Source organism: Haemorhous mexicanus, chromosome 5 (genome assembly GCF_027477595.1).
Source record: "Haemorhous mexicanus isolate bHaeMex1 chromosome 5, bHaeMex1.pri, whole genome shotgun sequence".
NCBI lineage: Eukaryota > Metazoa > Chordata > Aves > Passeriformes > Fringillidae > Haemorhous > Haemorhous mexicanus.
Genome location: NC_082345.1, coordinates 2,640,478 through 2,657,726, shown reverse-complemented (window position 1 = coordinate 2,657,726; position 17,249 = coordinate 2,640,478). Strand labels below are relative to the sequence as shown.

General features: G+C 37.4%; 2 protein-coding genes across 2 annotated transcripts in view; one reads left to right on the top strand and one right to left on the bottom strand.

Annotated features, from left to right (window-relative positions):
* The window catches only part of PLCZ1 (phospholipase C zeta 1), a 46,386-nt gene extending 31,675 nt beyond the window's left edge, over positions 1-14,711 (bottom strand). The window contains exons 1-5 of the mRNA XM_059848032.1: positions 14,698-14,711; positions 14,010-14,133; positions 9,605-9,839; positions 2,441-2,642; positions 761-905 (exon numbers count right to left, since the gene is read on the bottom strand). Coding sequence (XP_059704015.1) covers positions 761-905; positions 2,441-2,642; positions 9,605-9,839; positions 14,010-14,133; positions 14,698-14,711 — 720 coding nt within the window. The remainder of the gene's footprint in view (positions 1-760; positions 906-2,440; positions 2,643-9,604; positions 9,840-14,009; positions 14,134-14,697) is intronic.
* Positions 14,710-16,106, top strand: CAPZA3 (capping actin protein of muscle Z-line subunit alpha 3). Its single transcript, XM_059847793.1, is given in 7 exon segments — positions 14,710-14,814; positions 15,054-15,093; positions 15,096-15,251; positions 15,780-15,837; positions 15,839-15,987; positions 15,990-16,024; positions 16,026-16,106. Coding segments are annotated over 7 exon segments (624 nt in total).
* The last annotated feature ends 1,143 nt before the right edge of the window (positions 16,107-17,249 follow it).

Below are 17,249 nucleotides of genomic sequence, written 5' to 3'. Positions count from 1 at the left end.
ATATATGGGTAAAAATCCCCATAAATTTATGATCATGGATGTATAAATTCACACACATAATGCTGGCTTGATTCTGAGATTTATCTTAATAGTCACACAGCATTTCCTTTGAGCAGGAGTTTTGCCAAAAGCCTATACAAAAGCCTGACACAGTGCCAAAAATTCTCCAGATTTCAGTGCTTTTCCAGAGATGGGCAGAAGGAACATTGCCCTGTGAGTCACCTGACCTAAAAAACCAGTAGCTGCTAACATTTATCAGGTCAACATTCAAAATAAAAAGAGAGGAAATGGAAAACAAGGTCTCAAACTCATCATTTTGTCTATTTCATAAATTCACATGTAAGATATAAGATAGACTGATAGCAGCAGAATAAGTGACACAAAAACCTTTAAAAGATATAAGAAAAGGAGAAAAACATCAGTCCAATTCTGAAGTAGTTCTTCAATTTATATTCAATCCTTGTTTAAATGATCTCAGGTGAGAATTACACCTAAGAAGCTGAGTAAGATCACCTGAGTCCTTTGCACTAAGTTTGGTGTATATTCATTATCAGGAAAAATGATTATTATTCCTTTAAAAAGTTTTTAAAATACATTAAGAACAAATAGCACAATTGCTCTGTAATAAATTTTAACAATACCCATTGCCACAGGCTCAGTTTCATATTTTTTTACCCTGGACAATCCATCAGAGCCACATCCCTGGCTTAGTTAGAGCCACCATTCCAACTTATTTCTGCATACATATATCTATACCTACCGTAAATGCATACTTGTCAATCACATGAATTACAGAACGAAATGGGATTTTGCTTGTTAAAGTGTGACCATGATACACAATAGGCTCATTGTTGTGGCCATCCCAGCAGTCAATCTCCAGGCAACGACATCCTTTCAAGAGAGCCCTTCAGAAGAACAAGACAAATCATTTCACAGCCAAAAGAAAGATACCACACTTTTTTATACAAGTTGCTGTATTTCAGATTACAAGCACAGTGATCAGTTACAGAAAAACCACCTCATTTTCATCATAAATGAAAGAAATCCCACAGAAATGTACATTTATGAGACAGACATACTTTCTGTTGTTTATTCTAGGTTTGTTATGCAATAAACATTATTATTAGAGCATTAAAGAATATGGGATTACCTGAATGATCTTCCTTAAAAGACTAAAAGCAAGGGTCATAGATTTCAATAAAGGAATTTTGGAATAAAGCCAAATTTCCACTTAAAATGAAAGAATAAATACTTTAAATGCTCTTTTGTGTTACTATTCCAAACTTGCTAGCAGTTTTGAGAATCACTGTATTTAAAAATCCATTGCACTTAGAGAATCAGGTTGCACTTGGTCTTTGCATAAGGCAGTTCTCCCCACACCACATTTCTAAGAGAGAGTGCTAAAGTTTCTAAGGCTTTCCTGCTTTAATTTTAATGTTAGTGGCATGCCTTAAATTCTTGGGCTTCTAATATTTGACTTGCAACTAAATGAAACACTCCTTATGAACCGTTTTACTTAATTACCAATCTGTCTTTTACACACTGCTTTTCACACATTAACAATATGTCAAATATGCCTCTAGCTGATTTTAGCATTTTCCTCACACAAATAATAGATAAAGAGGAAAAGAGAGGGGGCTATACCCTCTTTGCAATTACTTTCAGCAATGCAGAATTAACATAATGGAATTTTGAGCACTGGTAACCATTCAGTATTGTTTCTGATGGTTGCAAGTCACTATAGAACGTTAAGGGATCAACCAAAAAAAGAGAGTTCAGGTAGATGATGGTTCCAACTGCTTTCTCTTCACTAAAGCAGTACAAATAATAGGAATTCTGGACACAGCCCTTCCTAATTCTTAATATATCCTGCCCTCAGTGTTGCCTTTGTTACACAATTTCCATCTTCCCTGCCATCCTGGTCCTCATCCTCCTGGAGTCACACACTGCAGAGGTTCCTCCCCTGCTGGCTGCTCAAATGCCCACATTTTGTTGGTTTTGTTGTTTCTAAACTGCCCTCATGCACTGACCACAAATGTCCTTGATACAGACACACTCCAACACACGTTGGAGTGTGTCTGTATCTTGAGCAGATTAGAGCTTGCCCAAGACTTCTACCTTTCTTTCAGGGAGTTATTTATTTTTGCACAGTGTGTTGAGATTAAAAACTGATTTAATCATGTACTGTACACCATACTATAGATTTCATTTGCTGCAAGGTTGACTTTCTGAGATGTAAGTGAAAAAAAATAAATTGTTTCCAGACTATGAACAGATGGTTTGGCAAATATATTGAAAAGTGTGCACACAAAATAAAAAACACTCTCACATTTTCAACTTGTATCTTTGATGGCTTTGTCCCTTATTGCCAAGTAGGATTGTATGTGACTTCAGAAAAGCCAAAGAATGTTTAAAATATTAAAAAACAATATCTAAATACCTGGTATATCCCCATAAATGACTGGGTCCCATTAGTTGGTCAGCTATCAAGTAGGTGTTGTGAGAAGATGAAATAAAATAGTCACACAGTGGCTGGGTCATGTCTTGATAGACGCTCCTGTGCTGGCTTTTAAATATTGAACATTCATTTGAGTTCATGTACCTTATAAATCCTTCAAAGGACAACTGCCTTTTCTTCCTCACTGGGCAAAAGCAAAAGGAAAAACATCTCTGTCATGAAGCCACTCTGATGGTCATGTCTATGTACTTTCTGAAATTTTTAATAGCCAGTTCTGAACACTGCTGAAGGTTATACAGCACAACACTTTCCTGCAATTTTAAAGTTCATAACAAATGTATAAATAACTCAAAAATCAGATACGTGTGACTCTGGAGCTGAACTGCTGTGGTTCAAACTTCTGAGAGGAAATAAATGTGTTTGGACACTTTTATTCTTCTATAGACAGCAGTAAGAAGAGTTTTCAGGAGTCCTGATTAAATATAAAGTAAAATATTTGTTGTTTACTTTGGAAAGTAACATGCCAGACAATGAGATAAGAGAATCTTCTTTCCTCTTTTAAAATAATTGTTCTCAAAAAAGTCAGTCAGAAATTCTCAATATAATCTTGCAGAAACTATGACTCCTAGCACCAAATATCTTTTCCAGGGGTGGAAAATTTCAAATAAATATTGATCAAATCATGTTTAGAAATATCTGAAATAAAAATAGCATCATAACAAAAGAATTAACTGCCCACACAGATGAATTGCAAATCAAGATTATTCCACTACTGCATTTAAAATAAAATGAACTAATTGAGTCCATACCAGTGATAGTCATCCCATTTGTTCTGGTTTTGACTGATTTAATGGCAAACAGAGCCATTACACTGCCAGCTACTACTCCCAATGTCATGTTTCAAATGCAGTCATTTTGCAAATGATATTATCTCAAAAGTCAGCTTTGCTTCAAAACATAGTTTGACTTAATGAGGAATTTTGCCCAGTTCTTACTCTAAAATAACTTTATTGTCACCAGAGCAGGCCAGTATTGAACAAGCAGTAAATAATCCAAGATTATTTTATGCTACCAATAATTTAGAAGTCAATGTGTACAAACTTGAGGACTGGAAATACCTGCAGGAAAACCCCCTGGTAATTCTTACTACAGCTGTAAGTATCAGAATGTACAAGTTAGAATTGTTATTATCAATCTTTGGGATGTGACAGAGTGAAAGTTTTACACCTGAATGAGAATTTACAGAAAATAATTACTTCTCAATTACACAAGTCTTTGAACTAGAAAACTTGCAATGTTTCACAATGATAAAGAAAAACAGAAGGCCATCCAGACATCAAGCATACATTCACCCCACCACTGTGGACTTCCTACCAGAAGTCTTTCTGAAGTTGTTCTTCCACACTCCCATGAATGAAGAATCCACAGACAACCCAGTAAAACCATTTCAACAGCTAAATAACCTTATTGTCAGGAAATTTTCTATAATTAGTAAACAGAAGTTTACCCTGAAACTTCCTTGCTGTCCAAAATATTTGTTCAGTTTGGTATTATTCCTCTCCTCTTTTTCCACACTCTCTCTCTGATGAAAGATGCCCTTGCACTTCCCTCATTCCAGTGCTTTCCACAAAAACAAATGCAAGCCAGGGCATCTTTCTGTTTCAGATTTCTGATAATTTTCTCTTTTTTTGCTCTCCAGCAGTGCTGTTAATCTTTCATAGGAGTAAACAGGATCCCATTTCTACATGGAATGTGCTGACAAACTGCTACTCACCTTTACCATCTTTGAAGGTTTACATATGTATTATTTGCTCCATTTTTTTCCTAGTAACTGACAGTGTCTAGTCACTTGGATGTTCCCTTTCTAAAATAGATATTACATTTGATCTTTTCCAGTCTTTCATTATTCATTTCCCCCTTATTTTCAAAAGTAACCTTTGACTTGTATTAGCCAAGCTTGTTACAGTCAATTTTCTAAGAACTTGGATTTGTCAACCTGTCCTCACTGACCTGATTGCATCATTTAAGAAGTTCCTACCCTGTTTCATCCATATTTTTGACTGAGGTCTTACTCAGATTAATAATATTACAGAGAAATTTCTTTGGTCTTTTAACTAAGAGATTTGCAGGATGACTTCTTGCCACCCTGATGACTCTTGAAAAGAGTGTCCTATTCAGTATCTTGACTTAGATATATCCACATGCCCATTTATATTGTTCTATACTTGTAACAATTGGATTCAGCTTCTACTTTCTGGATCTTTAAAAATCATTTTGAAATTTTTTTTACATTATTCAAAACATAATACACTCATCCTGTATGGTTTGCCTATAATAAATTACAGGAACTGTCTGGATTTCATTTCTGATTAATTTATTTTTCATGCTCTACCTATTTCTCTGAGCAATTACAAGTAGAGCTAGTAACTCTTTGTGTGTGTGTGAGTGTGTGTGTGCATTTTTTATTTCCTAACAATTCTTACCTTTACTGCATTTATTTATTAAATAGTGAAAAATACTGGCTTTTCAAAGTCTTGCTTTTTTTCTGAATTATTTATGATGTTTTCCTGGCTGTTCTTGTCATTGACAAAAGTTAACTGCAATATTCTCAAGAGAAATGAATGTTTATGTAAATATGCTGATGAGCATAATCCCCCAAAAATGAACATCTAGCATTGTTTTGTTAGTCAATATGGACTTCAATAAAACATTCAGCTCATGTCTCCAACCAACAGACTGAAAATCTTTGTGTTTTTACAGAGTTTATTACAGGCCCTTACCTTTCTGAGGAACAGCCCAGTCACACTATTTTCTGACCATTTACAGACATTTTCTGCTTCTCCATTAAAGGAAATGGGAATTCATCTCCATAACTATTCCACAGTGAAAGACTTTCATCAAGGCCTTACATTTCTCCCCCTGAGGAACCTCAGACTTTTTCTCCATTAGGACCTTTTAGCAGTAGTTAGTGTGCACACACATATCCATTCCTTGTAGAAAGGGAAGGCAAGAAAAGATTTCTGTCTTCTTGTTGCCTCTTTCTGTTCACAAAGTTCAGCGATTTTTTTCCTGCTCTCCTCTTTTAGATAGTGTGGAATACATTTTATTAGCAATATTCTTTTATATTATTTGGGTTTTTAAAAATCTGATTTAAGAAAAAATTATTTTTCTCATTCCTCCTGTTAAGGTAAATTCCAGCTCTGCCATATATACAAATACTGTCCCATCAGAGAGGAATTATGGATATAACCTGAGTATTTGAAAGACTCTGATTACATTATACAATCTTTTCAGTGTTTATTACATTCTGCTTTCTTATTTATCTTGGAACTTCTTTGAAAGTATTTTTCTTCCTCTTTGGAAAGAAAAAATTGGAAATTTTCATAAGATATTTGCTGCCCTGAAGGCCTGTAGGATACCCACACTGAAGCAGAGAAAGCAGGTAAGAAATCACTCTGCACTGGCCAGAGCCTCCTGCAAGACCTGTTTCCTCCTGGAGTGGAATACAAAGAGCAGTGTAGGTGTGTCACCTGGTGAGAAATTTAGGTTTTAAAATTTTTAGTATGTTGTGGATAAAAGCGAAATGAAAGGCACAGGGTGTTGTCCTGAATTTCTTCTTCATGCTTCTTCTTCCTTCTTCTTTATGAGTTTAGGTGGCATTTTGTAATTGGGCAGAACAGTCTGCATTGCAGGCTCTTTGAAATCAGTTATTATGTTAAAAAAGAAAATAATCTAAGTGTCAGCTCTTAATTGAATAGTTTAGTCTTAAAAGACCTTGTAAAAATATTGTTAGCCATTTTGTGCCTTCTAATGAAAAACTGCCAAACTCAATAATAAGACAGTTTTACTAAAAAAAATAATAAACACTCAAGTCCAAACATCAACTACCATCTCAAGTGCCTTCAATCCAAACCCAAAAAAACCAACTCTGGAGGTACTGAGTACAAACTGCAGCCCTTCTGGACTGAGACAGAGGCTGGGGAGTGGGGGAGAGAAGAGCCTGAACTGAATTTGAGACTAGGAAATGGGGAGAAAGGCATTTCCCATGATTTTAAATGTATGTGTGTGCTCTTTGTTTCCTAAGAGCTAAATCAGTAATTAAATGTTTGTGTTACTTGGCCCCCAGAGACAGTGAAGAGGGTACAGATATGTTTGCTGGGAATTTTATGGGGGAACTCATGAGAAATATTTGCAATCAGAGACCAGGGTGTTCCTCTGCTATCCTGGAAGGAGGAAGCTTTCAATCATTGTTAAAAGTCAGGCAGAAACATCATCAGATTAAATTTCATACTGTGAAATTTGACTATTTTACATCAGAATGAAACATTCATGCTCTAAGGGAGCAGTAAAGAGAGAGGTATTTCCTCAACTAAAGTAAAATACAGTCATGTCTTTAAGTAAAAATACAGTTGTTCCTATTCTACTCTGAGTTTATATTCTAGGGAGGCTTTTTTCTACCTTACTCACACCTATAACTGGTGCATACTGGAATTAAGTATCTCTCTGACCAGTCCAGTTCACTTTCCTAAGGCCTTATATCTCATAAACACCTTCTTCTGAAAATTTTCCCTGAGGCTGGGTATTTACACACCCTTTCATCCATCTGAACTATTGTGTCTCCCAAATCCAGCCACAGCCATCATCTTCATTGAGATTTTTAAGCCATCTTTCTTGCTTCACATGATTTTTTATGAAATCTGTAGGAATTTGACAGAGATGTCTGCTTTATTAAGTTTGATTTACATTGGCCAATGGGATCAAATGCTCTCTTCTGCAAATTTGTGCTCTACATCCTGCTCTGTCTCTCACACACATGCACAAAAAAAACCCAAAAAAACCCCTCATGACTGTGTTTACTAGGAATAAACTGAAAATGGTATTTTGCTTCACAAGCACATTCTGGATTACTCAAAGTCCTTATCTGACAGATGCACCAGGCTTATATTGTTTTTTACAAAGCAAGCTGTTTTTTTAAGACAGGATTGCATTTTTGCCCTGGTTTTGTATTGCCTAGCAGAAAAATAGGCAAGAGTAAAGTCTTTGAATGGCACTACATTATAAATAATAATGGGATGCACCTTCTTATCCTCACTGTGCCTCTAATCTATGTAAATGAGAAGTATTTTTAGAAAAAGACATATATACCAAGCTTAAAAAAAATACATTTAGTTGGCATGTTTTCTTTAATCTCATTTAATGAGTCAAGGCTTCTATTCAAAGCTAATAGTAAAATGGGCAGAAAATGGGATGTTTGGGAAGAACAAAACTGAAATTTGGGGTTTAGTAAGACACAACTGTCAGGTGTGAATCGCATATTCATATTTTGTGATCAATTCCATAGAAATGGCTCTTTCTGCCAAAAATGCAAGCTTTTAGCACACACATGAAAAAATCTGTTAGTGTAGCATTTTGACATTAGGCATTTAAATAGTATAATAAAAATGAAAGAGTAATTACTCCCTGAACTAGCTACAGTACCCACAGAGAGTAAATTCAGAGTTATCTGGCCCAATATATTTGGAAATCTCTCTGCACAAATGTTAGGAATGCACTAAATGCCATAAATGGATTTATTTAATTTATATGTAAAATGTAGTCATTGTTTTCATCTTAATTGTTTTAATCTTGACATACCAGTGCTATCCCATTGATGAGAGAATGGTCATTACTATTAGCAAACCTGTCAATCAAGTGTCAAAAGCTGCCCTTTTCCCTCTCTGTAGAGCACAGGGCAAGGGTGACAGATGAGTCCAACAGATCATCCTGATGAAGAATGTTCTGCAGCAAATTCAGAATGACAGTTGCACAAAATGGTCTATCACAATACCATATGAATCATCTCTCATGTCAATCATAACTGGAACTTTTCAATAAATATGTCTGAGTGGGAGTTTGAATTCACTCAAAGGAGCATGAACAATACACAGATTGTTTTGTTCAGCAAGATTATTTCCAATTACAAGACAAACAAATTTATCACAGGTGAAGAAACAAACAAGAATTTGGCTCAGCATCTGAAATTTAAACCAGACATCAAATCAAACCTATAGAAACGTCAGTTGATATTTACAAAGGTGTTTTCCAATGGACTGAAGATTTTTCATTGTTTAACTGTGTTATAGCTTTTAACTTTCCCATCAAAACAAGTAACACAAAATAAAAGGAACATTTTAAACTGGTAATTTGTACAATCAGTAAACATGAGTTCCTGTGAAAGAGTAGAATATGTTCAATAAAGTATGGTCAAATTTGAAAATCAACCTCAAAGAGTAAAGGCACAAGGAGTCACATGTTTTGCAGCTATTATTGGACAGTAAGTGCCTCTTAATGAAACACCAAATGTTCTTCTGTTTCTCATTGAAAAAGTGGCATTTTCCATTTTCTTCTTCCACAACAGGTCAGCATAGAAAACCTGGGGTTTTATCCCAGAAGAAATATTTTCTCCTTGGGTTTGCTTTTCCTAACCAGTTATCAATTCCACCCATTTTCAAAGGCTGGGAACCAAGGAAATAAAGGTTCAATGCATTCCATGGAATTAAACAACAGCTTCCAACAACATGCAGCTTTATCCTTTTCATAGCTCAGTGGTAAATTTTGCCACAAGTTGAAATCAGTGAAGCTCAGCAGAAGTGTTACACCCCAACTTGAGGCACCTTGAAATAGGTGAAGAACATGTTAAAGATTTATGAACCCCTCCTCATTTGAGTCCTAGGGATTGAGAAAGGGTGACCAGGCACCTCTGAAAATCTTACACAGTGCTCTGCAAGGAATCCAGAGGGACACCAAAGTCTTGTTTGAAGCCTTGCATTATCACTAAATGACTCAAGGGAGAGAAGGCAGTGTAATGAGCAGACAAGAAAAATGGCAGATAAGAACCTTAAGAAAAGCAAATTGGAGATGGTTTGTAATGAGCTGAAGGACTGAATTTATAGGACTAGAAAGAGAAGATTAAAAAATGACAGAAAAAAGGAGAAAGGAGAGAAAGGAGGGCACCATGAAAATTAATTAAAACACAGGAAGAAAAATAATTAATAGATGAAAAGACATGCCTTAAAATAAATAAAGAGATGAGGTTTTGCAAAACCCAGTCATTGAAAAAAGCACAATAAATCAGAGCTAGATATCCAATAATTTGACTGTGCATACCTTCATCAATGGGTTCATACTTCATAATAATTTCTAAGGCAGTTGTTTCATTAGCTTCAGTTTGAAATTGTTCTTTTGCAAGAAATTTCAGGAGCTGGCCATCAGGTAGAATGTTGCCATCTATTGAGTAAGCCTTGAATAGTTCTTCAAATTCAGGTCTGTGCACAAGAGCTCGATAAATTGCTTTGAAGTCATCTATGCTAATTAAATCTCCCGAGTGTTTGTCAATGGTTTTCTGAGGAAAAAAGCAATCAAAATAATTTTTTTTAAAAATCAATAAAACAACATTCATATATACAAAGTTAGGCACCAAATATTTTTTTATAACTGACCATAGGAGTGAGAATCATAGAAGAATCTAACAGTGACTACAATCAGATTGCACTCTTCAACTTTTAGATTACACTTTGTGTGCAACAAATATTTTATATAAAGTAAAATGGACCATATGGCACAATTAGCATCTAAATAAGTACAATAAATTTAGATTTAATGCATTTTTAATATTAAAATAAGTCGTAGAAAATCTCTGAAATGCTATGCATTCAAACAAATGTGCAGTATAAAACTTATCAAGTGGAAAATATATTTAGTATAACCTCTCCAACAGCTATTGACACCATATTGTAAATACTGTCAGTGAAATTTGCATACAAAAACATCAACTAGTAATCTCAAAAATGAAATAAGGATGACCAAATTATCAAGAGATACAAGTCTTTTAGCCCTTCAAACAAGAAACACTATTAAAATTTGAAGATGATATTTTATAATAACCTATGACATCATGTTCTATTCTTAACAAGCCAGAATGTTTAACTTTGGTTAATTATTCACACTTTCAGAATTCTTGAATTGTAAGCTTGTTTTCCTAGAGCTTACAAAATGTTAGCATAGTAATTAATTTCAGTGTTTCGGTATAAAACCCAAAAGCAAAGTTAAAAGGGCAAAAGAATTTGAGTAGAATGATATTTTTTTACCACTTCTGCCTTTTGTGTTTTTCTCAGGTTTAACAGTTCCATTTTCCCTTTAAAATTTTCTACTCAAAATAAGTAACTGCATGCAAAATATAAATATTTGTAACATTTTAGCCTGAATTATTCTTAAAAGTTGCCGAATTAAGAGAAATCTGCTGACAAAATTGCTCACAAAAATCACCAACAAATGACAATCCACTGCCCCAGGGATCATCACTGTAAGCTGATGAAAACTCCTAATTGTTGGTTAATTGTTGGTTCCTTAAACTGAGACTGGCCAAGTTGCAGCATCCAAAACATGGCACTTACAATGGCTGGGTTGGCTTCCACCAAAGTGTCTATAAACAGGAAATTGCTTCCTTGAGCTGTGGCTGCTCTTTGAGCAAGATTGGGGATTACTGCTAAATTAGATTGGTTTTGAAGCCATACCATAAAACCCAAAATTTAATGATCCACTGCCAGTTCCTTCCTAAGCAGTACAGTTCCTACTGTACTTCTGAAGAACAATAGGAGTGAAAATATACTAGATAACTAAAACAAGTACAAAATTAAATTTAATGAGGAGTTCTAGTGAAAAAAATCTTACAATTCAGTATTTGCTTTGAGTTTTTGAAAGAGAATAACAATGATTTTTAACAGAAGTCACTAGCAAAAAAATATTTCTGTACAAATGCTAATTATACACATTTCAGTACTGCTGAAAAATTCCCCATCTAAGGTTGATGTCTTCAATCCAATTTTTAATGTTCTTAACAATACAGCAAATTTGCTCATAACCATTAAGCAGGAAAAGAGAATACCAACTTATTTTGGAAATAAACAGTCTATCAGGACTTGGAAGATGTTCACTTAGTTACTGGCACAAAGAGAAGCTGGGCAAAAAAATTAAAGCTTCTATTTTAGTTGCCTTTTGATGAAATACAGGCAATAATACTACACAAGAGAGCTCTCCAAATTAAAGTGATAAAATTCATGTCACTATAAAAAGATATTTTTACAATTTTTGGCGGTAGATTTTTGTCATTCTTATTTTTATTAATGCACATCAAATCTTTGCTGTTCAGAAAGAGACAAAGAGTCTTGAGAAAATTAAATGAAAATTTATTATTCCTTAAAACCTTAATGCTCATATTGCTTAAAAGAGTATAAAAGAGTGAAACAAACTCAAAGAGAACAGACAAGGAAAAAAAAAAAAGCAGATTATTCCTTAAAATTGGTTTTCTATAAAATGTATTTTGCTATGTATAACCATTAGATTAACTGCTGATGTGTAGTTACTTACAATGATGTCAGTCAGATTCCCTTCCAGAATGCTTTGAAGTTTTACATGCTATTACACTGATTAAATATTTGAGCCTCCCAAACTACTGAACACCTGTAAATCTTTCCCAAATAGCAAAGAACACCTATCAGTACTGCTATAAATAACTAGATCAGGCTGTTGGGTATAATAGGTTGTTAAACACAACTAGATCAGACTTGTTCTTTGCAGGTCACTTCCCTCAAATAATCCTTCTTTTCTCTACCCACAGCTGACCATCACTCTCAAGTTCCTGCCAGAAACCAAAGTCTGGGGGAAGATAGAGGAAACAGTGAGAAGTATTTTTAAATTCTCAAGAATTTAAAAACCAAGAGGTTCTCTAAGTTGGCAAATATCTCCTTGCAAGTTCAAAACCCACAGGAAGCCTCTCCAGCCAGGGCTGAGCTCATGCTGCTGGTTCTACCTTGGCTTGACAACAATGAGAGAGGAAGGCAGGGTGAAGAAAACTTAGCACCTTCCTTCTCATGACCTAAAAGCTTCTGACTTGCCATAGTTAGCTCTCCTCTGCCAAATCAGGGCAGAATCAGCCAGCTGGTTGCAACATTCACAAAAGAATCATATCTATAAATGTGTAAATAAACAAATAAATAAATAAATAAATGTGTATTTCTATATATACACACACTTGTTTTCATTCCCTCAGGGAAACAGCATTACCAGACAGCTGTTTTGGGGGGAAAAATGAGGTAAAAGGAAAATCTTACATCTTTTGAGTCATTACAAGAAAATGTATACCCAGTATGTGGCAAGGCACACAGTTTTCTAGTGTTTGCTCACAAGGATGTGGTATTTGTTGGGTCCCCAGGACAAAGGAAGAATTGAGAATCTGACTCCATGTTTTTAGAAGGCTAATTAATTATTTTATGACATTATATTATATTAAAGAGTATTATACTAAAACTATACAAAGAATAAGGAAAAGATCAAAAGAAAAAGCTTAACAAAATACTAATTAAAAACTCATGACTGCTTCTAGAGTCCTGACAAAGCTAGATCATAATTGGTCATTAATTAAAAACAATTCACATGTTGGATAAACAATCTCAAACCACATTCCAAAAAAGCAAAACACAGGAGAAGCAATCAGACAATTCTCTGAAGCTTCTTAGCTTCCCAGGAGAAAAAAATCCTGGCAAAGGGATTTTTCAGAAAATATGACAGTAACACTGGGACAAGATCTGCTTGGCAGTAGTTTGCCTACACTAAATTAACTTCTTAAGACCAGTTTCGAGCTGGATGGTGCAACCTTCATGGAAATCTCTTAAACACTGCCACGTCTCAAGGCCAAATCCTTCCCTGGAGTGCAATTCCCATCCTTTCAGGCACACCTCTTAAATACTACAGGAGAGGTGTAGTGGAGAACAGAATGAATGTGTGCTGCATCTAAAGCCTGAGCAGCTCAGATAAGTCCATGTTGTCCTCCTGGCAAGAGGATTTTGAGGAAGTTGCTCTCATGGCTCTGCCCAGCATCATTAGCTTGGTCACAGAAGAAGCTGAATAGGATGAAACCAGAATGCTTCAAGTTTTCTCAAGTTTTCTCATATTACAAACAAAACTGGGAATCAAAATCGATGTGTGTTCCATCTGACACTAATCTGCTGTGGTGAAAAGACAAAGTTATGTGGATGTCAGTCTCTTCTCAGAGTACCAAGAAGCAGGACAAGCAGAAGTGCACTCAGGTTGTGCCAGGGATGGTTTAGACTGGCTATTAGGAAAAATTTCTTCACTGAAAGTGTTGTCAAGCATTGGAACAGGCTGTCCAGGGAAGTGTTTGAGTCACCATTCCTAGAAAGTATTTAAGAGACCTGTGGATGTGGTGCTTAGGGACGAGGTTTAGAGGTGGAGTTTTCAATGTATTAAAGGTTGGACTCAGTGATCTTAGAGGTATTTTCCAATCTAAATGATTGTGATTCAAATTCAAGCCCTGGGTTAACTATTTTGCACAGAAACAAAAGACCTGGAGGAGGAAAATTCTTTGCTGATTTTGCAGACCACTCCAGCACGAAATACATTTCCCAAAAAATTAACTTGAAAAAAAATCAGCAAAGGTATGATGTGTGTAACTGAACTTCTGAACTGTTAATTACTTAATGTACATACATCTTACCTTGAAAATATGTTTTAAATGGTCTTGATCAAAAGTTATTTTCATTTTTTCAAGCAGCCTAATGCAACCGTCGAAATTAGTATTCCCACTATCGAAATCATCCTGAATGAGATTCCAAAACCATGTATGAGACGTGAAGTTAAGGAAGATTCTGGCCCATGAAGTTGCCCATTAATGGGGGGATGAGGGGGAGAAGCTTCATTTTGTTAAACCTAAGAAGATGGTGCTTTCCTTTTCTCATACTCTAGAAGGTCCTTGTGAGAATGCAGCAGGCCCCAAGGTGTGCAGGAAGAGATTTCTGCTCTGTCCTCAGAGACTCAGAGGGCAGTGACCAGAAAGGGTGAAGAGAGGGTGTGAAGGAGATCAGGGGGTGCTCAGGGTGCAGGAAGGGGTGCAGTGAAAGGAGGGGAATGTGGGGAGGCCAAGGGGACTCAGCAGTGGCAGGGAATGGTGGGAAATGTCAAGAAACACCGAGGAATGAGTGTCCCCAGCACTGTGCCCACCCAAACATTATCAACCGGCCCTGGCTGATGGGACTGGCTGCCCCAGGCCATCTCTGCCACCCTCCTGTGTGCCCAGGCCAGCTCCAGGCCTGAGGGGAAAGAGACACATCGGGAGAACCCAATGGCAGCTGGCACAAGCCGGGAAGGGGAGCAGAGGAGGAGAAGGCAGCAAAGGAAAAGGATATCTATTCTCCTCCATGGTGGCTGTGCTCCAGCCCCCTCACTGCAGTGGCATTGCCAGCCCTTGCTGGGTTCACAGTGGGCTCCTCATGCCCCTGTGTGCTGTTGGAGTGCCACGGAACGTTCGCCCTCCCCATCCCTCCGGTGTCGCTGCAGGGCCGCTCTGGTGATGTCACAGACTGCAGGCGGCCAGCACAGGCCCCTTCCTGCCACCACCACCATTGTGGGCCTTTTCCTTCCAGCACAAAGCGTCTCCCAGGCCCTGCCCTCATCTGCCATCTCCCCCCCTTGGGACATTCCCACACCCCGGTGCGGGCCGAGGCTGGAGCTGCGTGAGGCTGAGTAGGCCCTCTGCAGGCAGTGGGGCCAGTGTCCTCCTGGGGACTTTGGCCAGCTTGTCCAGGTCTCTCTGCTCTGGTGCGAGGTGACAAGCTGGTGAGGCAGGAGGTCACCTCAACATCTTCCCCCCCAAAAAACAGGAGCACTGTGCTACCAACCCACTGCTGCAGCTTGAGGGGAACCCCCTTCTTTGGGCCTTGGGGAACCAGCCGGCTCCACAGCATGGGGTGATGGTGGATGTTGGGGAATGGTGAGAAACCACCCCAAAGGGCTGGGAGACTACCCCAAAGGACTGAAAGACCACCCCAAAGGGCTGAGAAACCATCTCAAAGGGCTGGAAAACCACCCCAAATGACTGGAAAGCCACCTCAAAGGGCTGGAAGGCTACCCCAAATGGCTGGGTGGCCACCCTGAAGATCTGGAAGGCCACACTAAAGGACTGGAAAGCCACCCCAAATGGATGGAAGGCCACCCCAAAGGGCTGTAAAGACACCCCAAAGGGCTGGAAGGCCACCCGAGCTCCCACTTCTCCTCAGGGAACTGCTGTGTCCTCAAAACCAACCTGGGCAAGAGCAGCTGTCCATGTCCATGTTGTCCTCCTGGCAAGAGGATTTTGAGGAAGTTGCTCTCATGGCTCTCATGTGCCTCATGCTCATTGGGACAGCCTTTGGAAATCAGGATGGATTTTCACCCTTTCTCCATTTTCCATTTCCCATTTCCTATTTCCCATTTCCCACTCATTTTACAGGGATTCTTCTCCAGACAAACTGCTTCAAAATTGCCAGCTTTCATGTAGCTGTCAGCAAGCCTGAGTGAGACTGTAAATGTGACAGACCAAAGGCAGTTTGCCACAGGTTTTATGCAACTTGTGAAAGCCGAGGACAACAAGTTTTGTATTGGCATTCTGGAAAACATTCAGGTTTTGTCAGAGGATATATGAGGGGAAAATCTGTCGAGGAATTCCCTGTTACTCACACTTTTATGGACTGGAATAAAACTATGGAACGATCAGCATCTGAACATCAAGGTCTCTAATGCTGAAGTCTTTCAATGCTTGCTGAAATACTATCTTTGATATGATGGCCTAAATAAAAAACAGGGGGAAAGACAAAATGGAGCTTTTTAATTGATTTATTTCTGGATCACTCAGGAGAGTACAGAGACTTCCATCAGTCAATCACTACTTTAAAAATATTTCAGGTCTGCAGTGACTGGAAATAGTCTGGTGGTTTTTTGAGTTTTTTCCACTTTCTTCATGTACTTTTCAAGCACTTTAGGTAATAGTCAAAATGTCAAAGGCAGCACAGTGCTACAGGTGAGATAGTAAGCAAATTCTTACTTTCCTTTGTAATTTTAACCAAAATTATATTCACTTATGTAGCATCATACTAAATGAAACATTGATTTTAAGGAAGTTGGTAAGGTAGATTGGCAAAGATTGGGGCATAATATCTCGATTTCTTTCATTGCTACAGAAACCCTGTAAATTCAGCCTTCAGGCTTTGCTTGTGCATTTATCTCTGAATTCCTTTTACAGGCACGTGAACAAAAGGAACATCAGGACACTGGAGGAATAAATTTCTTATAGCTAGTGCAGAAGATATTTCAGGACTGACCAGGGATGTAGGCTGGGTGTTGCAGCATTAAAGAATAAAGTAATGCTACTCCCTCTCTCCCAGAATTTATTACAAAGGCCAAAGGAATGTGATTTTAGTTTACTTTCAAACTGTGATAGTGATTATTTCCTAACATTTATCACAAATTATTACAAATGCCTCGTATCCTTGCTGTTTTCTGTAAACATAACTTTTAATTAGAGTTTCAAGAGAAACAAAGTTTAATTTCAAGCACTACTGTAGACATTTACACATAGAAAAAAAATGTGAACATTTAAGAATTATTCTGACAACTATTAGATATTTTTAATGTAAGCATAAGATTTTGCTGTGGCTCATCGTGGCTGGTGGGAATTGCAGTGCCACATGGGTTGAACATGCCCTTTTGTAAATATTCATCTGTATAAAAAAATACTCATCTGTGGCCTTAGAGATTCACTGCTGACTGGCCATGATTGCTTCCATTGTCTTGGTTTTAAAATGTCATCAAGAACTACACATTGCTATGGTTTCAAGGAGAAAAAACATTGTGTAAAAATGGACATCTTCAGGTTACTGTTTTGAAGGAAAATGAAGATTTTGCATACTTACTGCCCTCTGAT